We start from the raw sequence: 25,163 nt of genomic DNA on the forward strand, positions 1-25,163 counted from the left end.
TCATATCACTGCCTTCAAACAATTTTCCTAATCATAGTAACAACAAACAACAACTTTCTTAACAAGCTTTTGTTGGGTATATTTATCAGAAGATGTGTGGGCAGTTGTTGCAAAGTCCTCGGTATAAGGGTATTGGGAGAGTCTCTATATGACACCAGCATCAATATAGTTTATAAAGGGTAATATGTTTTAACTTGGGGATATGATTTAAGCTTCTGTAGCTTTATTTTTAATTTAATCAGTCTAATGAATGATTAAGTAGTTACCAAACTGTTGGTAGTGCTTATTGTTGAAAACATTTTTTGTTAGATTTCTTCAGTTAGCTGCAGGTTTCATTTTGCACAAAGAACAGATCAGTGTGTTCTCTGGTTGATTGTGTAAATGCTGTCCGCCGCAGCTTAACAAAGCACACCCTGCAGGGGGCAGGCAGCAGCTGTGTTGCAAGTGCTGTGCTGATTTTGCTGATCACATACGGTAGGTTTGAAAATTAAGAGTTGGAAGGTAATGTCTGTCATGCTTTTGGGGAGTGCCCTTGGCAATTTTTTTTTTCATTTTTAATGGTAACTGCTTTTCGACTCATAAATCTTATGTGAAGACACTTCATGTTGCTTGTGTAATAATATATTTTGTAAAAGGTTATGAAAACTTCAGTGTATTCAGAATGAAGTGTGGTTGATGGCTGCACACAGAATGTGGTAGCTCTGGTAGAAGACTGCTCAAGAAAAAGCTTGCTTCATCTACCTGGTGTAGATGGGTAACTTTTGAAACTTAATGTTTTATCTTTGAGCTGTAAGTTTGCAGGAAAGTATTGAAGATCACAGTACTGTTTGTTTCATCCCAAGAGTTTTTGTGTTAATTAGTCTTGCTGTTGGGGACAGATAGGCAACAGGAAACAGGGACAATGCATATAATGTATGCAGTAAAATATTTACATCTGTCATAATTCGATGTTCACATGGGCATTCAAACCGCATTTGTGAAAGGTAATCCTTTTTCTAGTGGATATGATAGTTATAGACTTGAATTTTGGCCTTAGTTTAAGATTTTGTGTACCATTTGTGATATACCGTCGTGGGTTTTGCATTGACTTCGTTGCATTACATTTATATTGTGAAAATGTTTCTAGTACCTCTTGCCTTTTGGTGTTGAGGTTTTGTCTCATACTGTAGTGGGGCTGGTTCCTAAGATGCCATTTTCCTAAGATACCATTTTCCTAAGATGCCAGGAAAATAAAGAGGAGGTTTCACTTAGTTATGATCTTCGTGTTGTGAGTTATTGGTAATTCTCTCTGACAGAAAGGTCAGCTGTTGGTCCTGCTTCTGTGAACATTACAGTGTCAAAACTTTTGCGGCAGAATGAGTCATTCTGTAGTGGAAAGTCTTTGTTGATCCAGGTGTCAAAGGTTTGGAAGAGGAAGCAAAGCTGTTGAAAATTAGGTTTTTATAGGAGCTGTTTTTTCATCTGTATTGTTCTTTCTTTCTTCTGTTAAAGGTAGTCTTTTATAATGAAGCTGCACTTTTTGAAGTTAACTCAAAAACTGTAGCTTAACAAGAACGCTTTCTTTGCTACATGAAAAACAGTTTAAAACAGTTACCAGGATTTTTTAAAAGAAACTATTTGGAATTCCTTTTTAATAGTATTGTCTGTCCTTGAGTTTCAAGTTGAGCAGTCATTATGGGAATTGAGAGCTAGAATTGGGAATGAGTGCTAGAAATCTCACCCTATGTAATTTCACAGTGCTTATTCCCTTACCGATTTAAGCAGGTTTTAAAATATTGTAGGAAATATTTTTTAAAAAATATTCTTGCATTCATTAGAATTCCACAGATTTGTTGTATGTATGGCTTTTGGAGAGGCAAAGGAAGCAATTCCATTTTACTGTGTAGAAGGACAACAGGTCAGATACAAAGGCGTTACATGAATGTTTCAGAATATCCTGCAGTGATAATACTGTTGCTGTGCTGACCTGTTAAATCAATATTGTGACCCTAATTCATTTGAAAGCAACTTGTATGTACTTTAATTCTAATTTTTGCACTGTGGATTTGTTTTATTGTTATTTATATTCTATTAGCAAAACTCCTGAGCAACAAGCACATGTACCTGAATAGTAATTGCAGCTTAGTTTTCTGTAGATTTTTGCCTGCAGAATTTGATTGGGGCACAAAGAAAGATGTGACGTTCTTAGTGCTGGATTTTGGTATTTTCTAGATGCAGTCATGCAGAATGTGCTTGCTAGGCAAACAGTGTTATCAATGCAGCTGAAAGAGATCAAAGCCTCTTGGAGGGGGTGCAGATGAGGATTTCTGAAGGGAAACCTGTGTATTCTTTGCTGCTCCAGAGATTGAATAGTTTACAGAATGGGTAGTGTGTAGTATTTTTAAATATTGAAGTATGTAGTGCTTTGTGATGGATACAGGTGGGATAGGAGTTTAAAAGCCTGTGGCTATTCCTTGCTGGCTTGTGGGAATAGTAGTCTTGATCTCATTCATTGCTGTGCCCTACATATTGTGATAAATACTCTCTCATTATGTCTGACACTTAAAGGAGAGGTTTCCTTTCTCATATGTGAGCATGGCTGTAGATTATGGCTCCTGGATATTAATGCTTTGTTTGCAGAAGCTTCTCAGATCCTTCAGGAAGTCCAGGTTTCCCTGCTACAAATCTCATTGTGTCACATTGCAGACTTCTTCTGAGCATCACGTACAGTGCAGTCTCTACTTGTTTTTCATATTCCTTCTTGACTATTACATTCTTGTGTAAAAAGAGTGGGATGATTGGCAGAAGAGAGTTTTGTAGACAATTTTTTTAATGAGGATTTTCTTTGTTTTGGTTTGCCGAAGTATTAAACATCTTTGCCTTCTGTAATTATTAACACTTTTCATATGTATATCTAACCACTCTTCATAGTTGGAGAGAGGAGCTTGAGATGCTCTTCCCTTCATGTTTTACTTACTTGCATTTCTCTGTAGCATAGCTTCAAATGAGTGATTTTGATTATTACTTTTGATTACTGCTTTGAAGCAGAAATCCACCCTTAACACTAAGTAACTGGCAACTAGATTTAAAGATCGAACTATTTTGAGAAACAGGAGTCGCCTTTGTGAAGCTTCATGGAAAACATTGATGATAATTGATTTGATAACTTGAACCTCACATCTTCAGTTTTTAAGCATGACTTGGGTGTTTTGTGTGACTGACTTCATTGTGTATCAAAGTTTGTTTGCTTCCTGCTTTCAAAGTGCTCTTTTTCATTTGGTGATGGTCTGAGGTCCTTGACAGTGTCAGAGGAGAGTGATAGCACTGAATGCAGATGTTTTCTAAGAATGTTTAATCAGAGCTTTTCACAAGATTTTGTAGAATTTTGAAGTCATTTCACTCACTTAGTGAAAGTGTTGTTTCAGGTGTTTTATTCTGATGCTTTAGTGTGTTTTTTATTTTCTGAAGACACACTTCTGGAACATTTAACCTATTGGTTTTGAAGCAGTTACTGCCTGTCATTGACTTAATGCAAAAAGTCATAACATAGGTATTTGAAATGCTTCTATAAACTCTTTCCTTTTTGCCTAAGGAAGAGGTGGTGCAGCTTACTTTTGTTTGTAAAACCAAGAAACGATGGTTAACTGGTAATTATTATGTAAGTTGAAACCTTTTGAGTAGGATATGCTTTTGGAAACTACCATAACTTCATTTGATAGTAATAAAAAGGAATAATTATGCTTCTTATTTGAGGAAAATGGCCTTTATTATTTGAAAGGCCTAAAAAGGTGACTTTTGCTATATGCCATGCTTTTGTTTACTCATAAAGGATAGTTCTTAGCTTTAGAGAAAGCTGGTTTCAAGAGGTTTATGTTTTGGGGAGATTCCTTCTCTTACAAGAGTACATCAGGGAATAATGGATACCTCTGTATCTACCTGGTTTAGGACAAGTGATTTTTTTCTTTAGCCTCTTTTCTTGGCACAAGTTTGCATTATAAACTGCAGTGAGTGTGCGTAGCAGTTTTGACAAGGAAATTCAGTAGTGAATGAGTTTGAGAATTAAATACAAAACTCTGAAAAATAAACACTTTATTGCAGAGTTAGGGTGGAGAGGGGACATAAAGTGCAATGCCTACCTTGCTGTCTGAGTGTGAGTGGTGGCATCTGTCTCTGTGTAGTTGGGATTTATCTGCTAAGCACGTGACTGGAAAGTTAAATATGGCTTGAACTGTATCTAAACACGTACACAAATACACGTGTGATATCAAAAGAATAATGGAGACTAAAAGGTTTTTTTTGTTTTGTTTTTGTAGTCTCCTATTTCCTGATTTTTTGAAATGTGAAACCAAGTACTTCCATATCATCAAATACTTGTATTTAAATGTGTAATAGTCTAGCAATGCCCCAAGGAACATAATGGAAATGAAACATTAAAAGGAGTTTTATATGGGGAAGTGATAGAAGATTGTGATGCTGTTGTACAGTCTTTCTTTTTTTTTTAACAGAAAACTTTGGGAAAAATAGGGGGGAGGGGACTAGAACATCATTTGTGGGGAGACAGCTTGAGAAGCTGCTGTAGATGAGGTTGGGGGAAATGGCCAGTGGTCACTGGGTTCAGTTGTTTTTATATCCAGATTGTCAAATGGCAATATTAGAAAAACACATTACTTCTTTTGGAAAATGAAAACAAAACTTGCTTATAGAGACATTGTATCTTGAGAATTCAGAATGTACTTTTGTCTCATCTACTTTCTTAGTGCCTGGAAGTAGAAATAAGTTGTAACTTACATTATTATTATTATAATCGATATTACTAATATTAACAACAGCAACAAACCTGGTAGTTTAGAAAACTTAATATGGATTGTTCTTTACATCCTCTTTGAATAAGCCTGTGTTGCATAGTTGGCAGCGGAATGTGTCCTCAGCAAAATAATCTCCTCTCCCAAAAAAAAAAAAAAAAGAGGAAAAAAAAAAAGCTACTGGAATCTTATCTCTGTATAGGAACTCACATGGTACATAATGCATGGGAAAGATTAGCAATGTACTCATTTTTCTCTTTTAAAATTCTTGCTTCAGCAGTACCTTGAGATGGTGGTGGGGAAAACCTTTGTATTAAGGGAAATAAGTGTTCTAAATGGGACATTATTGTGCTTCGTGATACTTCTGCAGAAGGCTCATGTTGTGTTTTGCAACGATCAAAGAAGTGGATTGAAACTTTAAGTTGATTATAAAAATATGGTATCTGTTTTGTGAAACATTACCATTGTGTGGTATTAGCAGAAGAGGCAACAATTTAAACCAAATCTGCACAAAAGTGTGTGTGGAATGTGGCTCAAAATATTACCTGCGAGAATGCTCTCCTTTCTAGAGATCATGACACGCTTGGATTCTTTTGTTTTTGTTTTTGGTTTTTTTTGCAAAAAGTACAGAACTTTCCAACCCAGTTGGAAATGCAGCGTACCCGCCCTAGGAAAGGTTGTTAAAGCTAAAAGGGGCAAGTAAGTAGCCAAGTACCTACTCCTGCTGAGAGTTAAAGATTCTGTGCTGGAGGAACAGACCAAAGCATGCCAGCTGTCGAGGGCAGTGTGGAAGGAAGCTGGCATGACTGAATATCAGGCAAAGATAGTTACTAGAAAGTTGAAGTAGTATCCAAATGAGGAAAATTAGAAAATCTGACAAGTAGAATATTAAAGCATGACATAAAAAAAATTGAGGAATGCTTTCAAACCAGCTTTTTTTAAGAGAGAAAACGTTAACAAAGTAAGTTACTAGAACCAGAGAATGTTCATCCAATAGCTGTAGGAAGTGAGAGATGAAGTAATTGTACGAAGTGGTCTGTAATGGCTCTGTTAGGTGGACACCTTCAGGTCGTTGGATGCAAATGCAGTGTGAAGCCAGTGTTACAAATGACATTCACTGGTGATGTTATCTGTGTGAGAAGAAACCGCATTAACCTACAGAATTCATGGACACATGCTGTCTGTTATAATAGACTATGGAAAGGTCAGCAGGACTAATACAAATGTGTGCTTCAGACCTTTTGGAATTCATTGAGGGAGTTAGCAAGAGCACATGTGAGGAAGTATCAATTCACTATGGTAGGTAGGATTTCCAGAAGTCACTTGGTATCTTTCTGCGTGAGAGTGGTGGGTCCTTGTATGGATAATTAGTTAATAATTTCATATATATAATTAAAAATAAGAAATGAAGTAGTCAGGATGCTTTTCAGAGGTGAGTAGTAGCTATTATAAAAATGTTTACAGCTGAAGAATTATACTCACAGTTGTATAATTGCGGTTAAGCTCAGGGTGTATTCAGAGATGGGAGTTAGGTTGAGTGAGGAATGTGGAAACTCTAACTTTCTTGCAGGAAGGAACACTGGTTTGGAAGTACAATAGATAGTTCTGTGGGAACAGCAGTACAGGCTCAGAAAAATTAATTCTTTAAATTGTTAGGATAACAACAGAGAATAAAACACAATTGGCCATTGTTGAGGTCCGTGGTGCATTTCATTCGACTTCTGTGTAGGCTTGGGAGTATCCTGGGAAGAACAGTGCTTTACTTCTACATGTATCTAGGTGACATTGATGTTTGTCTAAGTGTAGGTTATTTGACTTTTTAATTCTTTTTAAAATACTCTTCTTTTTTCCTTTCTTTTTGCAAAGGTCTTCTGAATGATAGAGTAGTTTCACTAAATATTTCGATTCTTTGCTGTTCAAAGAAGCATTGTGATGTGTGTCCTGTGATCAGATGTAGTACTGGAAAGGGCTGTGCTTAGCATAAAATCTATCACTGTCCTCAACACTTAAAGATTTGCCTCTTTCAAAGCCTCTGGAGAGTGAAGACAGGAGCAATGATTATTAAACTAGAGTAAACTTGACAAAGTCAACTGGAGACTTGAATATCCTTGATTCCCCTTGAGTGGAGAGCCCCGTGATTGCTGAGATTTATGCAAGAGGCAAGAGTTGGCCAGCAGGAGACCACTGGGAGCTAAAATTTGAATTTGGAGTTGTTGTTCAGAGCAGTGGTGGAGTAGCATAAGCAGAGTGTCCTCCTGAAGTTTGGTGTGCTGCAGTAGAGGTTCCAGTGACTAATGAAAACACTTGAGCATGTGAATTTGCAATAGTTTGAACAAATTACCGTGGCAGTTGTAGTGTAACCACCTGACTGACAGCTGCAGTCCCTTTCTTCACCTTGTGTTGGTGCTGGAGCTGTTTTTCCCTCACAGAGTGTTTAGGGAGCTGTACCAAAGACTGACCTTTCTTAAAATAAAAAAAATACAATCAAGTCAAATGATTTAACTTCCTTAAAAGGATGTTTCTGGGACAAACAGATGCTGGCACAAGAGGAGTGCATGAAGGGGTGGAAAGAGGAGAGAAAAGATGATCTGTGATTTCTGTGACAAGCAGCTGTTCTCTTCAAGACATGCTGCTGTTCATTGAGCATACACTTTTACAGACTTGGGCTGCAGGAGCCTGTTCTCAGTTATTTTTCAAAATGTCTCTAGGTTTTAGAAAAGAGGTTTTATTAATTCTCCTGACAATGGTTTTAAATTTGAATACTTAAAAATTCAACTTAAGTATTTTCAGCAGTAGATAATCCTTAATTTCTTTTTCCGGGATAACCTTTTCTTTTTTAGTTTTTTCAGTTTATAGTGTCCTGGTTTTAAATTCTACTGTTACAAAAATTTTGAAAACCAATGTAATATTTGAAGGTCTGATATTTTAATAATAAATTTGTAACAAATAATAAAAGTAGTCTGAACCTTATAACTGTTAGCCAGCACTCAGATTTGTATTTGTCTTTCTTTACAGGATCTCGAGTTTCATGGAGTAATGAGATTCTACTTTCAAGACAAAGCAGCTGGAAATTTTGCAACAAAATGTATCCGTGTCTCTAGTACTGCCACAACTCAAGATGTGATAGAAACTCTTGCAGAGAAGTTTCGACCGGACATGCGAATGTTGTCATCCCCTAAATACTCACTTTATGAAGTGCATGTTAGTGGAGGTTTGTATTTATCCATTAAGTCCTTCCTGCATCCACACCACCATCATATCTACTCCAAGCCAAAGTATCTTTAGAAAGTTTGCCCCCAGTTTCTGAACCATGTGAGACTTGGGTTTTTCATTCCTAAATATATTGCTACTAATTGTGTTTTGGGGAGTGGCATTATGCATACCAGGCCTGCAGTTTATGTAAGATTTGATTATGATCTATTAAATGCTGTAATTGACATCTTGTTAGTTTGTTGACGTTTGTGTGAGAGTTGCAATTTTTAGGATTAATAGGTAAAGACTAAATTTATAATAGGAGATTAGGATTGTTAAATTAGAGTAGTTAAGAGTGCATCTTCCGTTCTTTGAAATTGTGGGCCTTTGATGGTAGCCTTGTAGCTCATTCTTTTAGGGCTAAACTGGGGGAAGTTCAGGTTAATATTGTTTGAAGTCACTGTGTTTCTTAAACAGATCTTCTAGTGTTACCTGTGAAGAACTTAGATATCTAAATAGCCTTTGTTACTGCTAAAATTTATGTTTCAGATTAGAAGGTGATAGTGTGTGTGGTGGTGTTGGAGACACATATAGGAGAAACTATATTTTGGTTGTGCTTTTTATTTTTGTACTTCAGAATTTCACACAAGTGCTTGAATGACCTTAAATTCTGCATTTGAAAGACTGAAAATAATTCATTTTTTTCTTTCTGCTTTAGATTTCTTTAAAAATCTGTTAGCACTGTACCTATAGTCAAAATGGAATTGTTTTCTTTACAGAGCAAGTTCCTGATTTTTAAAAGATGATTGAGGCATGCAAGGTCAATAGAGTGTTTCTTACTAAATAAAAATAACCACAAAGACATCATTGTTTTCCTGGGCATATGTGCTGTCTCCTTCTTTTCAAAGGGAAAATCAAATGGCAAGACTTGCTTAAGTTTTTTAACCACTCTGTCAGTTGTTTTCCCGTGTGCTTAAAATAGATATAATATACTAAATGAAATTTTGTCTCTGATCTGCATAATGTTGTGGGATTTTTTGATTTGTTTTATTGTTTAAATTTTCTAATCTTGTTTTTTTTATGCAGTCTTTTTAGAGTAGTATTTCTTGGGCTGCAACCAGGCTGTGGTCTAATTGAAAGTAAATTTAAAATAAGAAAAATGAGTGTTTGGAAGTCCCAGGATGTTACAAAGTACTAAACATTTCAACTCTAGATTTAACTTCTCCAGAGTAGTAACGTTGTGTTCCAAGACTTAGTTCTGACAAAGGAGTTACACAAGGCTACCTTGTGGGGATCTTTAGCTTACATTGATAGATGGAATACACTTGGGCTCGTTGCTGGAAAGAGGACATGCAATTGATTCTACATTCCCAAGCCTTCCTTCTGCCCCTATGCTTAACAGAAAAACATAAACTGATTTATTCTGTTAAGCAAACCTTACGTTTTTTTTTTAAAAAGCTTAACTTATTTCTGAATATCTTTGCTCTTGAGATACCAAGTAACTATTTCTGCTTTTCATTTTTTTGAAGAAGAAAGAAGATTAGATGTGGATGAGAAGCCTCTTGTTGTACAGTTAAACTGGAACAAAGATGATCGTGAGGGGAGGTTTGTCCTCAAGAATGAAAATGATACACTTCCTCCAAAGGTGAGTCTTTACAGAGCATGCTAGTGGTAACAGCAGGTTTGAAATCTGTGGGGTTTGATTATATATTATATATTATATACTATATTATATATATTATAACTTTTATTTTTTTAATTCCTGGAAACAACTGCTACTCGTGACCTTCAATATCTGGAGCAAGTATTTTCAGTATTTAAGGTGCATCTTTGCAACATAGCATTTTTGTTATCTTTCTGCAGCTGGTGATGCTGTGATCCATGTAGCTGTCTAGTACTGGAGCATGTAATGCCTAGAGAGGTTAAAGCTTGCTTTGTTCTATTATGATGACTTGAAAATTTCCTCAAATAGTATATGGTACCAAATACCAGGAGGTAATCCTGCCACTTGCAAAACTTTTAAAGGGGAATGCCAGGGGGAGTAAGAGAGCTAAAAATTATTACTTCCTGAGGTAACATTCTGTTTCTTGAAAATGATGGAAGACTCTTTCCTTTTGTGCAGGGATTTTTTGTTTCAGTTTGGTTTTGCTTTTTTGGTTGTTGATTAGTTTTTTCTCATCCAAATGCAAAATGAATGAGCTGCGAACATCAGCTTTACTTTAATATTAGCAATTTAAACATTAACTTAGACTTTGGCTCCTGAAGTCACGTAATGATATATATTATATGTACCTTGATTGCCTATAGCCTATAGCTATGGGAAACATGCAGTTCAGTGTGGGCTATCTTAAGGCAAGTTTTTGATCGTCTGCTGAGCACTAAATTTCCTTTGCTTTTGGAGTTAGAGCTTGTTAATTTTAGAAGTGCTTTAGGTATAGCTGCGTGAACCTGTACTGGGTTTTGACTACAGGATACATCCATGTTACAGGGCGGAAGGGAAAGCTAATGATGTCTTGCACTGCATATACCAACCCTGCTATTCCTATTAATTGAATTAAGTGATTTGCAATCTTCCTTCTCTGTTCTTCACTTCCTGATAGAAGTGAGAAAATCTGCATCTTCTTTCTCTCATGCTCTGTAATCTTCTCTACAGAAGGCAAATGAGCCTTGGATTGCAGGTATCTTGCATATGCAAGGAGTAGAAATTGAAGAGAACACTGGAATGACAACTTGGAAAAATACACCATTGGAGGAAAGTCCTCTGTAAACAGTTGCCTTTAAAGCAGTTGAAGCATAGCATTGTTACAGAGTATTTTTAGTCAGAAGCAAAAATTTATTTTGCAACCTTCACTTAATCTTTTGAGGCCAAGTAGATAGCAGGTATTACTCAAGTAAAATTCTGCAGTTTCTTCACTTTGTTGAATAGAATCAGTTACTGCCTTCTTTGGAACATGACATTGTATTTGCCTTCTATGTGTTTTCTTTGAGAGTATTACTCCTGTTGCTGTGTAGTGGAGTGTTGTTGCCTGGAGTGTTGGTTTTGGGTCGGTGAGACTGTGTCTTAAACAGATTCATCTGCAAAGTTAAAACCAATACTAACTTTTCTTTAGATTGAAATTGATGGAATCTATTTTAAACTCATTTATTTCAGAAAGCCCAGAGTAATGGGCCTGAAAAACAAGAAAAAGAGGGAGTAATTCAGAATTTCAAGCGAACTCTCTCAAAAAAAGAAAAAAAAGAAAAAAAGAGACGTGAAAAAGAGGCACTGCGACAAGCATCAGATAAAGATGATAGACTTCTTCATGGGGATGATATGTAAGTGGTGTAAAATTACTTTTTAAAACTTAAATGACAGTCGTTTCTAAGTGCATTTGCAAAAGCAAAACCATGACTTGCCAGCACATACTAACTCAGGTTTCCCATGCTTTGCAGTATTGGAAATCATAATAGAGTTACGGATATGATGTAAGATTTCTTTAATGCCTTTCTCCCTACCCCCATGTTTAAGAGGTAGAAGACCTCTTGTTTTCCTTGAAAACTAGCAACTAGCAGTCCATAAGTTGGTTTTTTTATACCAGGTGAGCATGGCTATGTGAACAGCATTAACCTTAGCAAAAGTGAAATTCATGTAGAAACCATCTTACAATAACTTGAATGAGCTCCTGTGTGTATGAATATTGCTGCTTTTTTATCCTATGTGAAGTAATAAGGATATATGTATTTTAAGCTCCTAATGACATTCTTTTTATTTAAAATAACTTGGCAGTGAGAATTTTCGCCTTGCAGCTGAGGTTTACAAAGATATGCCTGAGACCAGCTTCACTCGCACAATATCCAATCCTGAGGTGGTTATGAAACGGCGGCGACAGCAAAAACTAGAGAAGAGAATGCAGGAATTTCGTAGTTCTGATGGCAGACCAGACTCAGGTACTTGAAGTTCTTTGGTTAAGTTATAAATAGTAAACTTTTTACTAGTTTCTTACACAAACTCCTGTAAATTTGACGTAAGTTTTGCTTTCTCCAACATGTTTTGCACAAGGCTAGTTTATTTGTAGTGTAACTGAATGAAGGATTTTTAAAGGTGAGATTCCACAGGAGGGTGTTCCATGATGAGTATGAGTCAAAGCTTTCAGTAGTGGGTATGCTCATTGAGTTTGCTAACAGTGCTAAACTGAGAAAGAAGGAAGGATGGACTTAGATTGGCAAACTGAGGAGGCTGGCTGAAATAACTGACATTCATTGTACTAAGAACAAGTTGAATGACCTGAAAGAGAAAATTCAATCAGTAGCATAAATAAAGGATGTAAAGGACTGATTGTTCTGCATAAAGGATTCTGGTAGATCTTGTGAATAATAGTGATTAAGTATTTCTCATTCATGGGGTGGGGATGTAACAACAGTGATTGTATAAACATCATTAGAAAAGAACACTGAAGCAATGTTAGAACTGATAAAATCTCAAATGATGTATTCTGTTCATGGAAGAGTAGTGAAGAAAGAGGTGTAGAAGACATTGTCTTGAGGGAAATATTAAATGGGCTTGTTAAAGAAAGGGGAGGTCAGCGCAGGCTTCTGTCAAGATGGGAAAGGTCTGTTCTTCAACCAGTCATTGCAGCTCTTTCATTTTAACTTCACGTAATACTAAGCATGGTGAAACACTGGAAAAATGACTTCATTAGATAAATTATGGAAATATCACTGGAGATTTTTAACAATGGGAGAGATAAATCTATTTTGGGGATGTTACATAATTTTTCTTGTATTAGTAAGGTAATGAAATTATTTCTAAAGGGGTTTGCTCTTATATATTCTGTTAGAAATATAATAAATGACTTCATGTCTGTCTTTTTATTCTCTGATTACATTGTTGATTCTCTTTGGTTTCCAAGGTGGAACGCTGAGAATTTACGCAGACAGTTTAAAACCAAATATACCATACAAGACAATCCTGCTGTCCACTACAGATACTGCAGATTTTGCAGTTATTGAAGCACTGGAAAAATATGGCCTGGAAAAAGAAAATCCCAAGGATTATTGTATTGCTCGTGTAAGTTACTAAAACACAATCTTCTCACATTTCATATTTGGTTGGGTTTTTTTTCGAAGTAGCTTCCAAGCTAAATAGAATGAATTGGTTAGTTCTGTGACTAAGTTCCCCCTCCTCCCCCTAAAATCTAACAGCCTCAGGAATTGTGAAGTGGCATGTCAGGTTTTTTGTTTTTAAAACATTAATCTTCCAATCGTACCAAATTACTGCTTACTATATAGAAAAACATTAATACTGGAAATGGCGTATTTCTTCATTGGGCACTGTGGCTTTGTATCACTAAATGTGCTGATGATTCACTATGATGTATAAACCGATAGTTCATCCTGTGGATACCTAAATTTGTGCACAAAACTATTTGCAGTGTCTGGAAGATTTAAGCAGTTGACATTTACTTAACTATTAAGATGAATTTTAAGTTACAGGACAAGACCATTATAAGGCTGTAATAAAGATCACTCCTGAAGTTTCAGTTGAAAAATAAACATTTTAAGACATTTTTGTAACATTATTGACAACTTTTATTGTAAATGGTATTTTCCTATTGGTTGTTTGCTTTCGTACATTGCTTTGCAGTATATCAGGCTGTACCTTTATGCCTTGTTCTAAAGTGCTTTTCTGTGTAAGCAAGCAGACACCAGTTTGTTCCAATGTGTGTGTTTTGTTTGTTTCAGTTTGCTTGGTTTGAGTTTCCCTGAGTAATGTGGGGTTCACTGCACATCTCTGAAGATGTCAAATTAATTAGACAGTCTTCTAAGCTACCTGTGCATATTCACTCAGGGCATTAGACTTCAGGCATGCGGCAAACCAGTTAACTCTTGAAAGTAGAATCCTGATTAGACTTTCGGTTTTAGCATGCACTTATTTTTTACTTGAGGGTAGGACACAAATAACTTTTTGTAATATCAGGCAAAAATATGCATTTCATGGTAAGTAGGTTTATTGGGTTTTTTTAAGAATTGGTTGTTACAGATATTAGACATTAAGTATTCTAGCAAGATCCATTGGGAGAGTTTTGTGGGGTTTTTTGTGGTGTTGTTGCCGTTGTTTTGTTAGTTGGATTTTTTTGTTGTTTTAGTAGGGGCATGTGCAGAGCCTGTGTTCTCAACTTGCAAGGAAATTTCTAGATTAATTACAATAAGCAGATGTACTCAAGTATACAGTAGATATGACTGTTTCTACTTTAAAAAAATTAAAATGACAGAAGAGCTTATTGAAGACCTGTTACAACATAGGGTTTTCTCGTGTGTGACTTGTACTAAGGATGGGTCTGATAATTTGATCTCTATATAATACTTACCACAGGGGGCTTAATACTCAAATATTTACCTACTTTTTTCCAACAAATGTTTTGAAAGTTAAGTCTGAAGTTCCTATGGGCTTCATTTAAATTTCTTAGCTTGTATTTTCTGCGTGTTTCACTGCATTTTAAATTAATAAATATAGAATGGAATGACTCTATGATAATTTTTATATGCTTATGAATACACTCATGATGAAGCAGAGTGTATTTTTCCTAATTCTCAGTTTTGTGTTTATTTCCATTTATAGACTGCTTCCAAAATTTGTGATATTAGGCTGGTTTGACCCATCTCTATTTCCTGTGCTGTTGCAGAAATTGGGAAAATGTCTGTGCTTGATCTCAACAGTCTGTATAGATGCAGGTTCACAAAAGCATATTTAAGTGCATCTGTTTTGAAAAACTCAAGCAAATCTCTGTAAGCCAAAACCTATAAGCCAAAACCCAATAGTTACACAGACTTATTCCCATGTTTTTCTATTATTCTAAAATGTAGGAATTTTAGTTTTGTGTGTGGCACTGAGGCAGTGTTCAGCATTCACTGAGGTTTGCCCAAACCAGAGATGTTTTCTAAAATGGCATCATAATGATTAGAAGCCCCCTGGGTTGCAGGAGCTCAGATATGTGGTGTTCGTTCTGTATCTTTCTACAGGTTAGGTCACAGACGTCTTTAAATTGAGGGATATCTGAGTTATCAGCCCACACTTCCTGACAGAGGAGGTGAATGGCAAGGAGGTGAATGACTGGGAGGATGAAGGGAGCAGTGCATTTTGTGTCCCCTCTTCTCTAGCTTGTCTAGTTCACCATTGCTACCCTTAAACCCAAAGCTGAGTACAGATGCTTATCCAAGTGCCACGGTAGAAATAGTATCAGGTTCAAGCAGCGCCTGTGCATTTGTAACACATCTGTTCCTCTGGCTTCACTGCATTTGGTTTTTCTTTAATTTTCTCCCCAGTCCAGTATTGGTCAGGTCCTTGTATTGCCTGTATTTCGTGGTTTGTAACAGCTACCTGCTGTCTCAAGGGCTTTGGAATTTTAAGATTGTTGCTTGTTGAACATGACTTGAAACACAGTGTTGCCTTAATTATCCCATATGTGGAATTGATTTTAAAATCTGAGATGTGAAATAGAGTAGTTTGGCAAGATAAGATTTGATTGTAGATGTGTTTCTGTTTCCCTCTGGTTTATGCATTTTAATGTTTTCCTTCTTTTATAAAATCTTGTCTATTTGAAAATCTAATTAAAGATAATTTAATTAGTCCTATGTTTAGCCAAGTTTTGCATAGAAAATGGTTTAGGTATTACATACTTTTGATCTTAAATGTAGTTGTTTCCTTCTTGGAAGGAGATGAAAGGATGTTTGAGGTGGATCTGTGAGAACTTGGTTAACACAAAAATGGGTGTGGAAAGGAGGGAACAAATGAGAGTGGAAAGTCTCTAGAGGGCTGCAGTGTAGTAGAGTGCTGTAGCCAATGGCTGCATCACTTCAGAAGGTCTTACCTTGGTCATGATTCAGTTCAGAGATGGGAATAATTTGAAGTCGTTTGTTTAAAATAGAACTGTCTATGAATTTAAATAACATTGTTAGGATTACAAATGTGGGAGTACAATCTATTTTAATTTGTTTTTTGATTCAGCTTTGAAATATCTGTCTTTAATAATTGTAATACTGCCTGTCATTGTTACTTGTTCTTGATTGCTGTGGGGAGCAGTAAGGCATGAAATTGCAGGCTGTGTCTCCTCTAAGATCAGATTTTATGAATCAAGGTTTCTCCCTTCCTCTGCCTTGTAAGATATAGCTGTATCAGGTAGGAACAACCTGTAGTTCTGTTCCAAAAGTATACTTGGTTTGTTTCTTCTTTAGAGCTAGGTAGCATGAAGCACTTGTGTGAAATGCTCCAGTTGTACCCTTAGTCCCTTGTGTAGACCAGGTAAATTTTGACTAAGACAAGGATGCAGCAGGTGTGACAGTTTTTGCCAGCTTGTTGTGTCCTTTCTGAAGAGATGTATATGTTACATTAGCAGAATGGCATTAGCAAAATGAAAGGCTGATGCCAGTGTGTGGAATAATAATGGAAAATTCAGTTTTGTTTTTTAACTATCATCTCCACGGTGGTTTGTTGTTGTTGTTTTGGTTTTTTTCTTTCTTTTTTTTTTTTTTTTTGTCTAACTGATGAGAAATTGGAATAATTTTTTTTTTACTGAAAGAAGGTCTTGCCTACTTTAAGCGTAACTTGCTCTTCACTGCTTTTTAGACTTATTTGGTGTTCTGGGAAGTGTGATTTAGCTGTGGTAAGAGGTGAGAGAGGAGTGTTAGAAAATCTTGGAAAAAAAAATACATTCCAAGTCACTGAATTCATTTACCTTATCTCTTGTTATAAACAACACATGCAAAAAAACGTTATCAGTGAATATGCCCCTGAATGTTCTTCTGATTGTCCACTAACAGCTTGAAAACTGCTAATTCTTTTTTAGGTCATGCTGCCTCCTGGTGCTCAGCACTCTGATGATAAAGGTGCTAAAGAAACTATTCTTGATGATGATGAGTGTCCACTGCAGATATTCAGGGAGTGGCCTAGTGATAAAGGTATGTCCAAAAGCCTTTAAGATATTTTTGTGCCTTGAATTGCAAGTCATGTTGTGGAGCTCCTGTAAAGGAAGAAATTCTAACATGCATTTTAGTGTGTTTTGGTTTTGGACACTTAAAATAATAGGGAGTATTAGTTATTTACTGTTTCATTATGCTAATGAAAATACTGTTTGTAGTATTGCATCATTAGGTAGTAGAAAGGTTTAGAAAGTAGAAAGGTTTTGCATTTTATCCCAAAGTTTCTAAATTGTTCACTGAAGTGTGCTTTTAATCTGTGTGTAGTTACTTTTAAGTTAAAACTATTCTAAAGAAATTACAGGAACTTAGTAAACTGAAAGTAATCCAGTGGGACACTTGCAGATTAGTGGATGTTGGTTGTGTGCTTATTCACTGGTAGTGTGACTCAAAGGATGTATAATGCTGTGTTTTAGGAATACTGGTCTTTCAGTTGAAAAGGCGGCCTCCTGATTATGTCCCAAAGAAAACCAGGAAGATAACTGATGGAAAGCCATTAAAGGGGAAGGAAAGAGTTGACGGGTCTGGCTATGGCTCTTGCCTTCCTCCTGAGAAACTACCATACTTGGTAGAATTAAGCCCAGGTAAGAGTTCTGGTTATCTCATAAGCTAAATTACAATACAATATAGTCATTTGCATTTTTCAAAAATTATACATTCTTTGTAAGCATGAGGAACTGGGTGGCAGGAAGTCTGTGCCACGTGAGTTGTTCTTCTGATGTCAGATTCCAAATTGGAGATAACAGTTCTAAAGGCAGAGATGCATATTGCTGTAATATCAAAATCTTAGCAGCAAATGTTTCGAGTGAAAAAAAGGGGAGAGATTATTTACTAAGCTTAAATCTGATTTGCTTTACATTCCCAAGTACACTGTAGTGTACCTGGTATTTGACAGTGCCATACATGGAAAATCACGGTTCTTAACAGGACAAGAACATGAATTTTTAAATCAAACTTAGATGTTAAACATTTTTTAGCCTATATGGAACTTTCAAATCACTAGCAAGGCTGAATTTTATTTTGGCATAATTAGAAGTCACTGGTCTTCATGATAATGTGCAAGTAATTTTATGATCTAGGAACAGCCAGGGAAGATTAATTGTGTATAGCACAACTACTGATAAAACATACATGAATTATACTCTTACTTTCTGTCATCCTCATGTTTATAGATTTGGATATGGACTTTCATTTTTGGTGATTGAGTTACATACAAGTCTTTTACCTATTAAGTGTTACTTGAGTATACTCAGGTATTCAAGTAAATGTTACAGTTTGAGGTCTGGTTGTGTACCTTTTGGGAAGCAAGGTTGGAAGTTGGTGCTGAAATCTTTGCTGGATCAGAACTGCAAAAAAAAAGGTTAAATTTATGGTCAAACAGCATAGGAGATTTTTTTGTTTGTTGTAAATCCAGATGAAATTATTAGTACACAGAATATATGAAATGTATTGTCATGTTCTACAGGTTGAACTTTGGTTTGCATATTAATATTTTGGGTTCTTTTAATAGTATTGTTGATTTCTTATCCTGTTCTCTTGCTCTTCCTGGGATTTTGTGCTTTATCATTAAAATGTTGTACTTGGCCAGTGGCACGAGATGCCCATGAATGGAGAGAGCAAACCCAGTCTGAAGTGCTGCAGGTGTCAGTGCTGTGTGCTGAGCTTCACACATAGCCTGTGGGACTGTTGTTCGTGTTTTTCTTCTAACAGCTTGTTGTCACTTCTCTAAACCATAAGGATTGTTTCATTCAGTAGCTTTGTAGTACTGATGTCTTTATATTCTACACAGTTTCTAAAATTGGAAGAGTTTAATGAACTTCATCCTTATAAATTGAATAGGTGTTGTCTGGCTACAGTTTCACCCTTTCCTGTCTTTTCTTTTCTTGCCCTCCTCCGCATGTTCTGCATGGTATCTGTCCTGCTGGTGCTGCCTTCACCTGGGTCCTCTGCATGTGTTTCTAACCCCAGGGAGAAGGAATCACTTTGCCTACTACAACTATCACGCTTATGAAGGTAACGCTGCATTTGATACTGTTCTCTCATTAGTCACTAAAAACTTCTCTGACTGTAAATCTTGCGTTTCTTTATGACAAATGAAGGGCTATCTTATTTATCTTCAGGGTTTTTTTTCCAAGGGACTACTGCTGTGAAGTAGTTATGTTTTGTCAGCTGTCATTTAATGATTTGATCTGTGAACAAACATCAAATAGATCATGAATGTACTGTTATCCAAAGAGTTCAACCTTCCAGCTACGATTAACAGCTAAATTTTATAAGGTGGTTTACAAGCAATGTTGTGGTAGAACTAAAAGTTCTTTGATCTGTCTGCTTGCAGAATTTGTATTTAAAACAGTTATTGAGTAAATGGCATGGAACTTAACTGTCCTTTTCAGTATTTGACTGTGTTGATGCAGTGGATGAAATCTGTGATGATTGTTATGTGGAACAGTATTTAGACCCCTGGGAAAATGACCTCAGTTTCTACTCTGTTGTGTTCCATAGCATTCTTTGGTATTTCTGCTGCCTGGTTTGTCTAACATTAATGATGTATGTCAAAGATATAGCAGTTTAAACAGTAGACTTGTACAGGTTTTTTCAGTAGTGTCTGAAATTGATAGCTTAATGTGCAAATTGTTATAGATCTTTCATTCTCCTTAGAGTTTAGAGTAATGTGCCGATGCATTCTGATTTGACCAAATAGGCAAGAATACAAAACCATTTTCTTTTCATTGTGAAATGTCTACCAAAATATCCTTTATTTTCCTTTTCTGGAATTTATTTTCCTTTTCCAGAATTTCCTGGAATTTCCTTTCGTTCTTTTTTGTTCCTGTTTCCTACTTTATTTTCTGGACTGCTATAACAGAACTACATGTGCGTTGCTCACCCTTTGCTTTATGGTTGTGGAGTGGAATACTGGCATTCAAAGAACTGTATTTGAATTTGTGTCCAGTGCTCAATTATGTGAATAGAATTCAGGCTTCCATTTTGTTAACGTTGTTATTCCAGAGAGCAGAAAGATGTCATAGTGTGCTGAACTATAAAATCGTGGATGGACTCTGCAGGAGCACTTGACCATTATCTAGGAAGAATTGAAATCTGATTGCATGCCACTGGAAAAAAAAAAAAGGAAGAGTTTTTAAAATCTTTGTCTCAGTGTGTGAAAAAGAGGTGTTTATACTCTAAAGTCAGACTGTGTCTTTGAAATAAAAGGTTTAGGATACTTGGATGTATTTTAGAAATACATTTTAGAAATAGCTGCAGTGGAAATGTCCTCCTGTTGAAACAGAGGCTGTTCATATTTTTGCAGAAGAACCTAGCAGACTCACTTTCATGCCCTGTGCAATTGCACAAATTCACTAAGTTTACCTATGAGGTATGCCCAGTTTTTCCACTTCTCCACAGCTACTGATGTTGCTGTTTGTACAACTGAAGATTAGATTGTGTATGGTAGAGGATGCACTTCAGTAGCCTGTGGCTGTACATGTGGCAGTCAGCAATTGTCTCTGTATCCAAGTCATGTGAATGAACCAGTAAACTGAGATGAATCTGATAGTAATAGAAATAGACTGGATAGACTCAAGTGACATTCAGCAGTATTTTGAATAGCTGATTCTGTCTGCATTATCTGTGAATATGGCTTTTGATGAGTTCAGGGATGGTAATAACTGCAGTTGTACAATCATTATATTTAAAGGCTGAGAAATCTGGCAAACCCCCATTATTTTGAAAAGATGTGAGCCTCAGATATTACAAGCCTGAAATTAAAATTACAAAGCATAAATAAAAATAAAAAGGCAAACCCATGAGGCTTTTCTCATTGCTTCATCACAAAAAAGAGGAAATGTGAGCTGTAGAGCAGATAGCAGTGGGAGATGTGGAGGACATGGAGGTATAACAACTTGGAAAGAAGAACTGGAGGACGCTGGAGAAGTAGGAAGCCTTGACCAGGGTGTTTTCCTGGCCAACTTTCTTTCTGATAACAGAACTGCAGTATGGCATGTGTAACACTTTTGCGCATGAGTTTGAAGGAGCTTTGTTGTCTGTTACAATAAAAAAAAGTTTACTATTGGCTCCTTCTGCTGGAAGTGCACATCTTGTCTGAAATTTAATAGTAGAATTATCTCTTGAATTTGACGTGATATTTCAGATTTGCCCAACCATGTCCTAAGCTTATTAGTGTTTAAACCTCTAGTAGGAACTTGTACAGGAAATGCTCTTTTCAAGTGTAGACTTAACTAATTTTAACTCAATAGGTAAAGTCCATTGTGTGACCATTTTTGTTCATTTTGGGCTTGCTTGTTTTCAATGAACTGATCTTCATAATTTGGTTTGGTCTGGTGCTGGTGCTAAGTCACTACTATTTCCCAGCATTGTTTCAAATGTTGGACCAGTGAAATCAATTGAAGTTATAATTTTCAAAGTGATGTAGGATTCACCTTTTAGTGGTGAAGTAACACATTTAAAATGTATATCCTTGAAGGGAGGCCTGTCTTGGTTTTTTCCTGTTGGTTAAAATATACATGTTTATGCTACAAAACAGTGACTTGATGTCCTTACAGTGACTAGTCACTTCTGTTCACTGCAGGTTTTTAAATAACTTTACTATTTGAAGGGTGAATGGTGACTCAAGTGTGTAAACCAAATAATGAAATCTGTTTGTATTGCATGCTTTGCTCAGATCAACCTTCATAGACTGTCATGGCCTGGGGAATAGGACCTTTGCCATAGGTATAGCAGAATATTTATCCTGCTGCAGTGAGTCATGAGGAATACATTCCAAAGACCATTTAGATGAAGTTCCAGCTGTTGAAAACCAGGAAATGCACTTTTCACTGTGCTATAACACAACTGTCCTTCCCTCCTGCATCCCTCCCCTAGAACAAAAAGGCTTTTCATCATTTGTAGGATTTGAAGCAGTTATCTTCAAGATTAAGATACCTTTTACTGTAGAAACTGGCTTTTATTACTGATGGAGTATAACAAATAACCTAAATAACTTTGAATAACTCCTTAAAATTTTCTACTTTTTGTGGAAGAAATAATTGCATGTTTATCTAGTGCTGTGGTTTTGATACAAGGTGTGTTCCTTGCTACAACGGACTCTGCAGAGAAACAAAGGTCTTAATTTCCATCAGCAGAAACACTGTACAAATATATGACTATAAAGTTCTTGAGTAATTGTTGCTTGAAAGCACACACACCAGCATGACATTTTTGCCAAACTAGGATGTGGTAGGCAGAGGAAATACTTTGCTTTTGGATTAATAAATAAATAAATGAAGGAGGTATTTTAGATTTTGATGTGTAAGTTGTGGGCAGACACAATAAAAAATAATTGAATTTGATGTAGCTAGCCAGGTGCATTCAGTAATCTATTATATGTCTGCATTTAGTGGTACTAAAGATGCAGCCATATAATTTCTGATTTAGCATTGTTAAGTATTTAAAATTGCACACAATTCACATTGCTGAAGACATTGTACTAGCATTATCTTTTCTGGGTTACCATGGCAGTAAATGTATGCCTCTTTAAACTCTAATACAGAGATTTCATAAAAGGTTTATCCCTCTACCTAAAAGATGTTTAGAGGGATGAGTGGTCTTATGATTAGTGCTTCTTTTGTAATGGATGACATGCTAATGTTATGATAGTGTTTCCTTGTTTGATAACTGCATATTACTGTAGTAGCAGCACTTAACTTTACTATGTACAGTACCAGTCTGTGGACTAATTGTGCCTGGTGTCTCTATGTCCCAATAACATCCCAACAACTGCAGGGGAAGCTTTTTAATGACTACCATTTTATGGTTAAGTGATTTGAATTCTGATTTTAATAAACAGATTCTGGGAGTTTACAACTAGATTTACAGAGCTTTTGTTTATACTGACTTTCACTTAAAAATTTGAATATAACTAGTAGCCTACTGCAGACTGTAGCAATGTATGTGCCATGGCTTTAATAATATTCTCTAATGCTTTTTTGGGGATTGCTTGAAATCGTTGTTCATTTCCACAGCTAAGACATTCTTTGTCTTCCAACTTCTCTTTTTTGCAACTTTTCTTTGGAGGAGAGATTGGAGAGAAGTTAAAAATGCGACAGTATTAATTCAGTTTCCACTCATATTTAAAGTTGTAGGATTTTTTGGGAAGGGGGGAGGATTTATATGTATGCCAAAAGCCATTTGTGCTAGCCTGTGAAGGCACCAGCTAAATTGTGTACACTTTGTATGTCCAGTGATCTTTGGAATTTTGTTCTGTTGGACAGTATGTATTTCTGAGGGGAATAGGAAGTTGGACTTCATTTTTACCTCATTTTCTGTGAGATTAAAATAAAGGTCAATGGAACTATAAAGATAAGGCTGGAAGTGCTAAAGTCCTGTATATTAACACTAAAGCTGTCATAGGTAAACATGTTGTAGGATTGTCTTTTAATATTGTTCTAATTCAGCATCTGATGAATTAGAAACAGTTTGGTAAGTGGATCACTTGACAACAGATATTGCTGGTAATGTGTACTTTAGTAAGGTCAGTAGATACTATTAATGTGGGGATCTGCAGGTATTTTATTTTTTTTTTATCTTCTAAACCCATACTGATATACCTATATAAAATCTTGGAGATTTACAAAAGCTGTTGTATTGCTTAAACTACTAGGAAGTGGAAAAGCTTCTTCATGGTATGTTTAGAGTAGTAGTTCTTGATTACTTTATTCTTTGCACTGCTCCAAGTAGGCTTTCTCTACTTTCAGGGTCCTTACATTATGAGGAACAACCAAGTGCCCAACAGTCTTGAAAGAATGTCACTCAGGTTTTCTTCTTTTGTGAACATTGCTGTTCTGAACTAAGTTGCAGTAAATGTACAAATACTGTGTGAATATTTGAACTTTATTAACTTACAAATTAATATTTGTGACTTGCTGTGCAGATGGTTCTGACTCCAGAGACAAGCCAAAGCTGTATCGTCTACAATTAAGTGTCACTGAAGTTGGAACCGAAAAGTTTGATGACAATTCCATTCAGGTATGGAAAAAAGCAGACTCATGTTACAGTACCAATTTGATCTTTGGTGTCATTGTGGAATCTTAATAAAATATGCTGTAAATACCCTTCAAAGCTTGAAGGATAAAGTATTGCTGAAATTTTGTATTAATGGTCTTAACTATCTGTTTTAATTTACTTCCACTCTTGATTTAAGAGGAGGAGGGTTTTATTGTTTTAAGTCAAGGTTTTATTATTTAAGAGGTTTATTATTTAAAATGGAATTTTCTTTTTTGTAACTAAATCAAATAGTACATATCATTGTTATTGTAATTGCTTAGTGCCTTTTAAGTCCTAGTCTTAATCCCATAGAGGTAGGATTTTTTAAGAGTATAAAACAAACCTATTTGTATGAAGTTCATGCCAGGGAGTCTCTTCTGGCACCCTGGGTCCATTTCAGTGAAGTTAGTTGATTTATAATTATTTACATAGTAAGATTTTGTGTAAAACAGCAAGTGGAAGAAAACAGTATATGACTAAAGCAGTGAAAAATTTTTCATTAAGGGACATCTGCTGCACATGTTAGTTAAATGTGCATTTTATTATTCTTGTTGCATTGAAAAATGGAGTGAAGCTCATTTTAGTACCCCTCATCTCTATAAATTCATAATCAAACGAAGTTAAATAACTAATCTATAAATAAGGGAAGTTACATCTCAGTCTCTGGTTTTTTAGATTTTTGCTACAGTATAATTTGATTTATTCTTTATTCCCAGTTATTTGGTCCAGGAATTCAGCCTCATCACTGTGACCTCACTAATATGGATGGAGTTGTTACTGTAACCCCAAGAAGCATTGATGCTGAAACCTATGTGGAAGGTCAGCGTATTTCTGAAACCACCATGCTGCAAAGCGGAATGAAGGTTCAGTTTGGATCTTCTCATGTATTTAAGTTTGTGGATCCTACTCAGGACCATATTATTTCCAAAAGATCTACTGATGCAAGTCTTATGGTCAAAGGTCCAAGACACAAAACTGGGTGAGTAAATTTATTTTCATTCTACTGAGGTTAGAAGGGGAGCCCTTGGGGAAAAAACACAGAATGTGAACATTATAAATGACCAGGGACCAGTGTGTGAACTCATTTAAAGTGTTAAATATATAATTTTAATACTTGAGCTCCACCTTGTGATTTTATGTAGGATTAGCAAGTGTCTTTTTCATTGTGAAGTTTTCCTCATGCTCATTTCTGTTTGAAAA

General features: G+C 36.0%; 1 protein-coding gene across 21 annotated transcripts in view; it reads left to right on the plus strand.

Moving 5' to 3' along the window:
• Positions 1-25,163, plus strand: part of AFDN (afadin, adherens junction formation factor) — a 113,102-nt gene that overhangs the window by 25,214 nt on the left and 62,725 nt on the right. For 12 of the 21 annotated variants that reach the window (XM_033053854.2, XM_033053865.2, XM_033053871.2 and 9 more), the window contains exons 2-11: positions 7,797-7,992; positions 9,503-9,618; positions 11,125-11,288; positions 11,740-11,900; positions 12,863-13,020; positions 16,796-16,907; positions 17,342-17,509; positions 18,894-18,938; positions 23,851-23,945; positions 24,680-24,942. In XM_033053854.2, coding sequence (XP_032909745.1) covers positions 7,797-7,992; positions 9,503-9,618; positions 11,125-11,288; positions 11,740-11,900; positions 12,863-13,020; positions 16,796-16,907; positions 17,342-17,509; positions 18,894-18,938; positions 23,851-23,945; positions 24,680-24,942 — 1,478 coding nt within the window. The remainder of the gene's footprint in view (positions 1-7,796; positions 7,993-9,502; positions 9,619-11,124; positions 11,289-11,739; positions 11,901-12,862; positions 13,021-16,795; positions 16,908-17,341; positions 17,510-18,893; positions 18,939-23,850; positions 23,946-24,679; positions 24,943-25,163) is intronic. The other 9 variants (XM_033053855.2, XM_042779082.1, XM_033053867.2 and 6 more) reach the window with 3 other exon arrangements.

Source organism: Catharus ustulatus, chromosome 3 (genome assembly GCF_009819885.2).
Source record: "Catharus ustulatus isolate bCatUst1 chromosome 3, bCatUst1.pri.v2, whole genome shotgun sequence".
In the NCBI taxonomy this organism is placed as follows: Eukaryota; Metazoa; Chordata; class Aves; order Passeriformes; family Turdidae; genus Catharus; species Catharus ustulatus.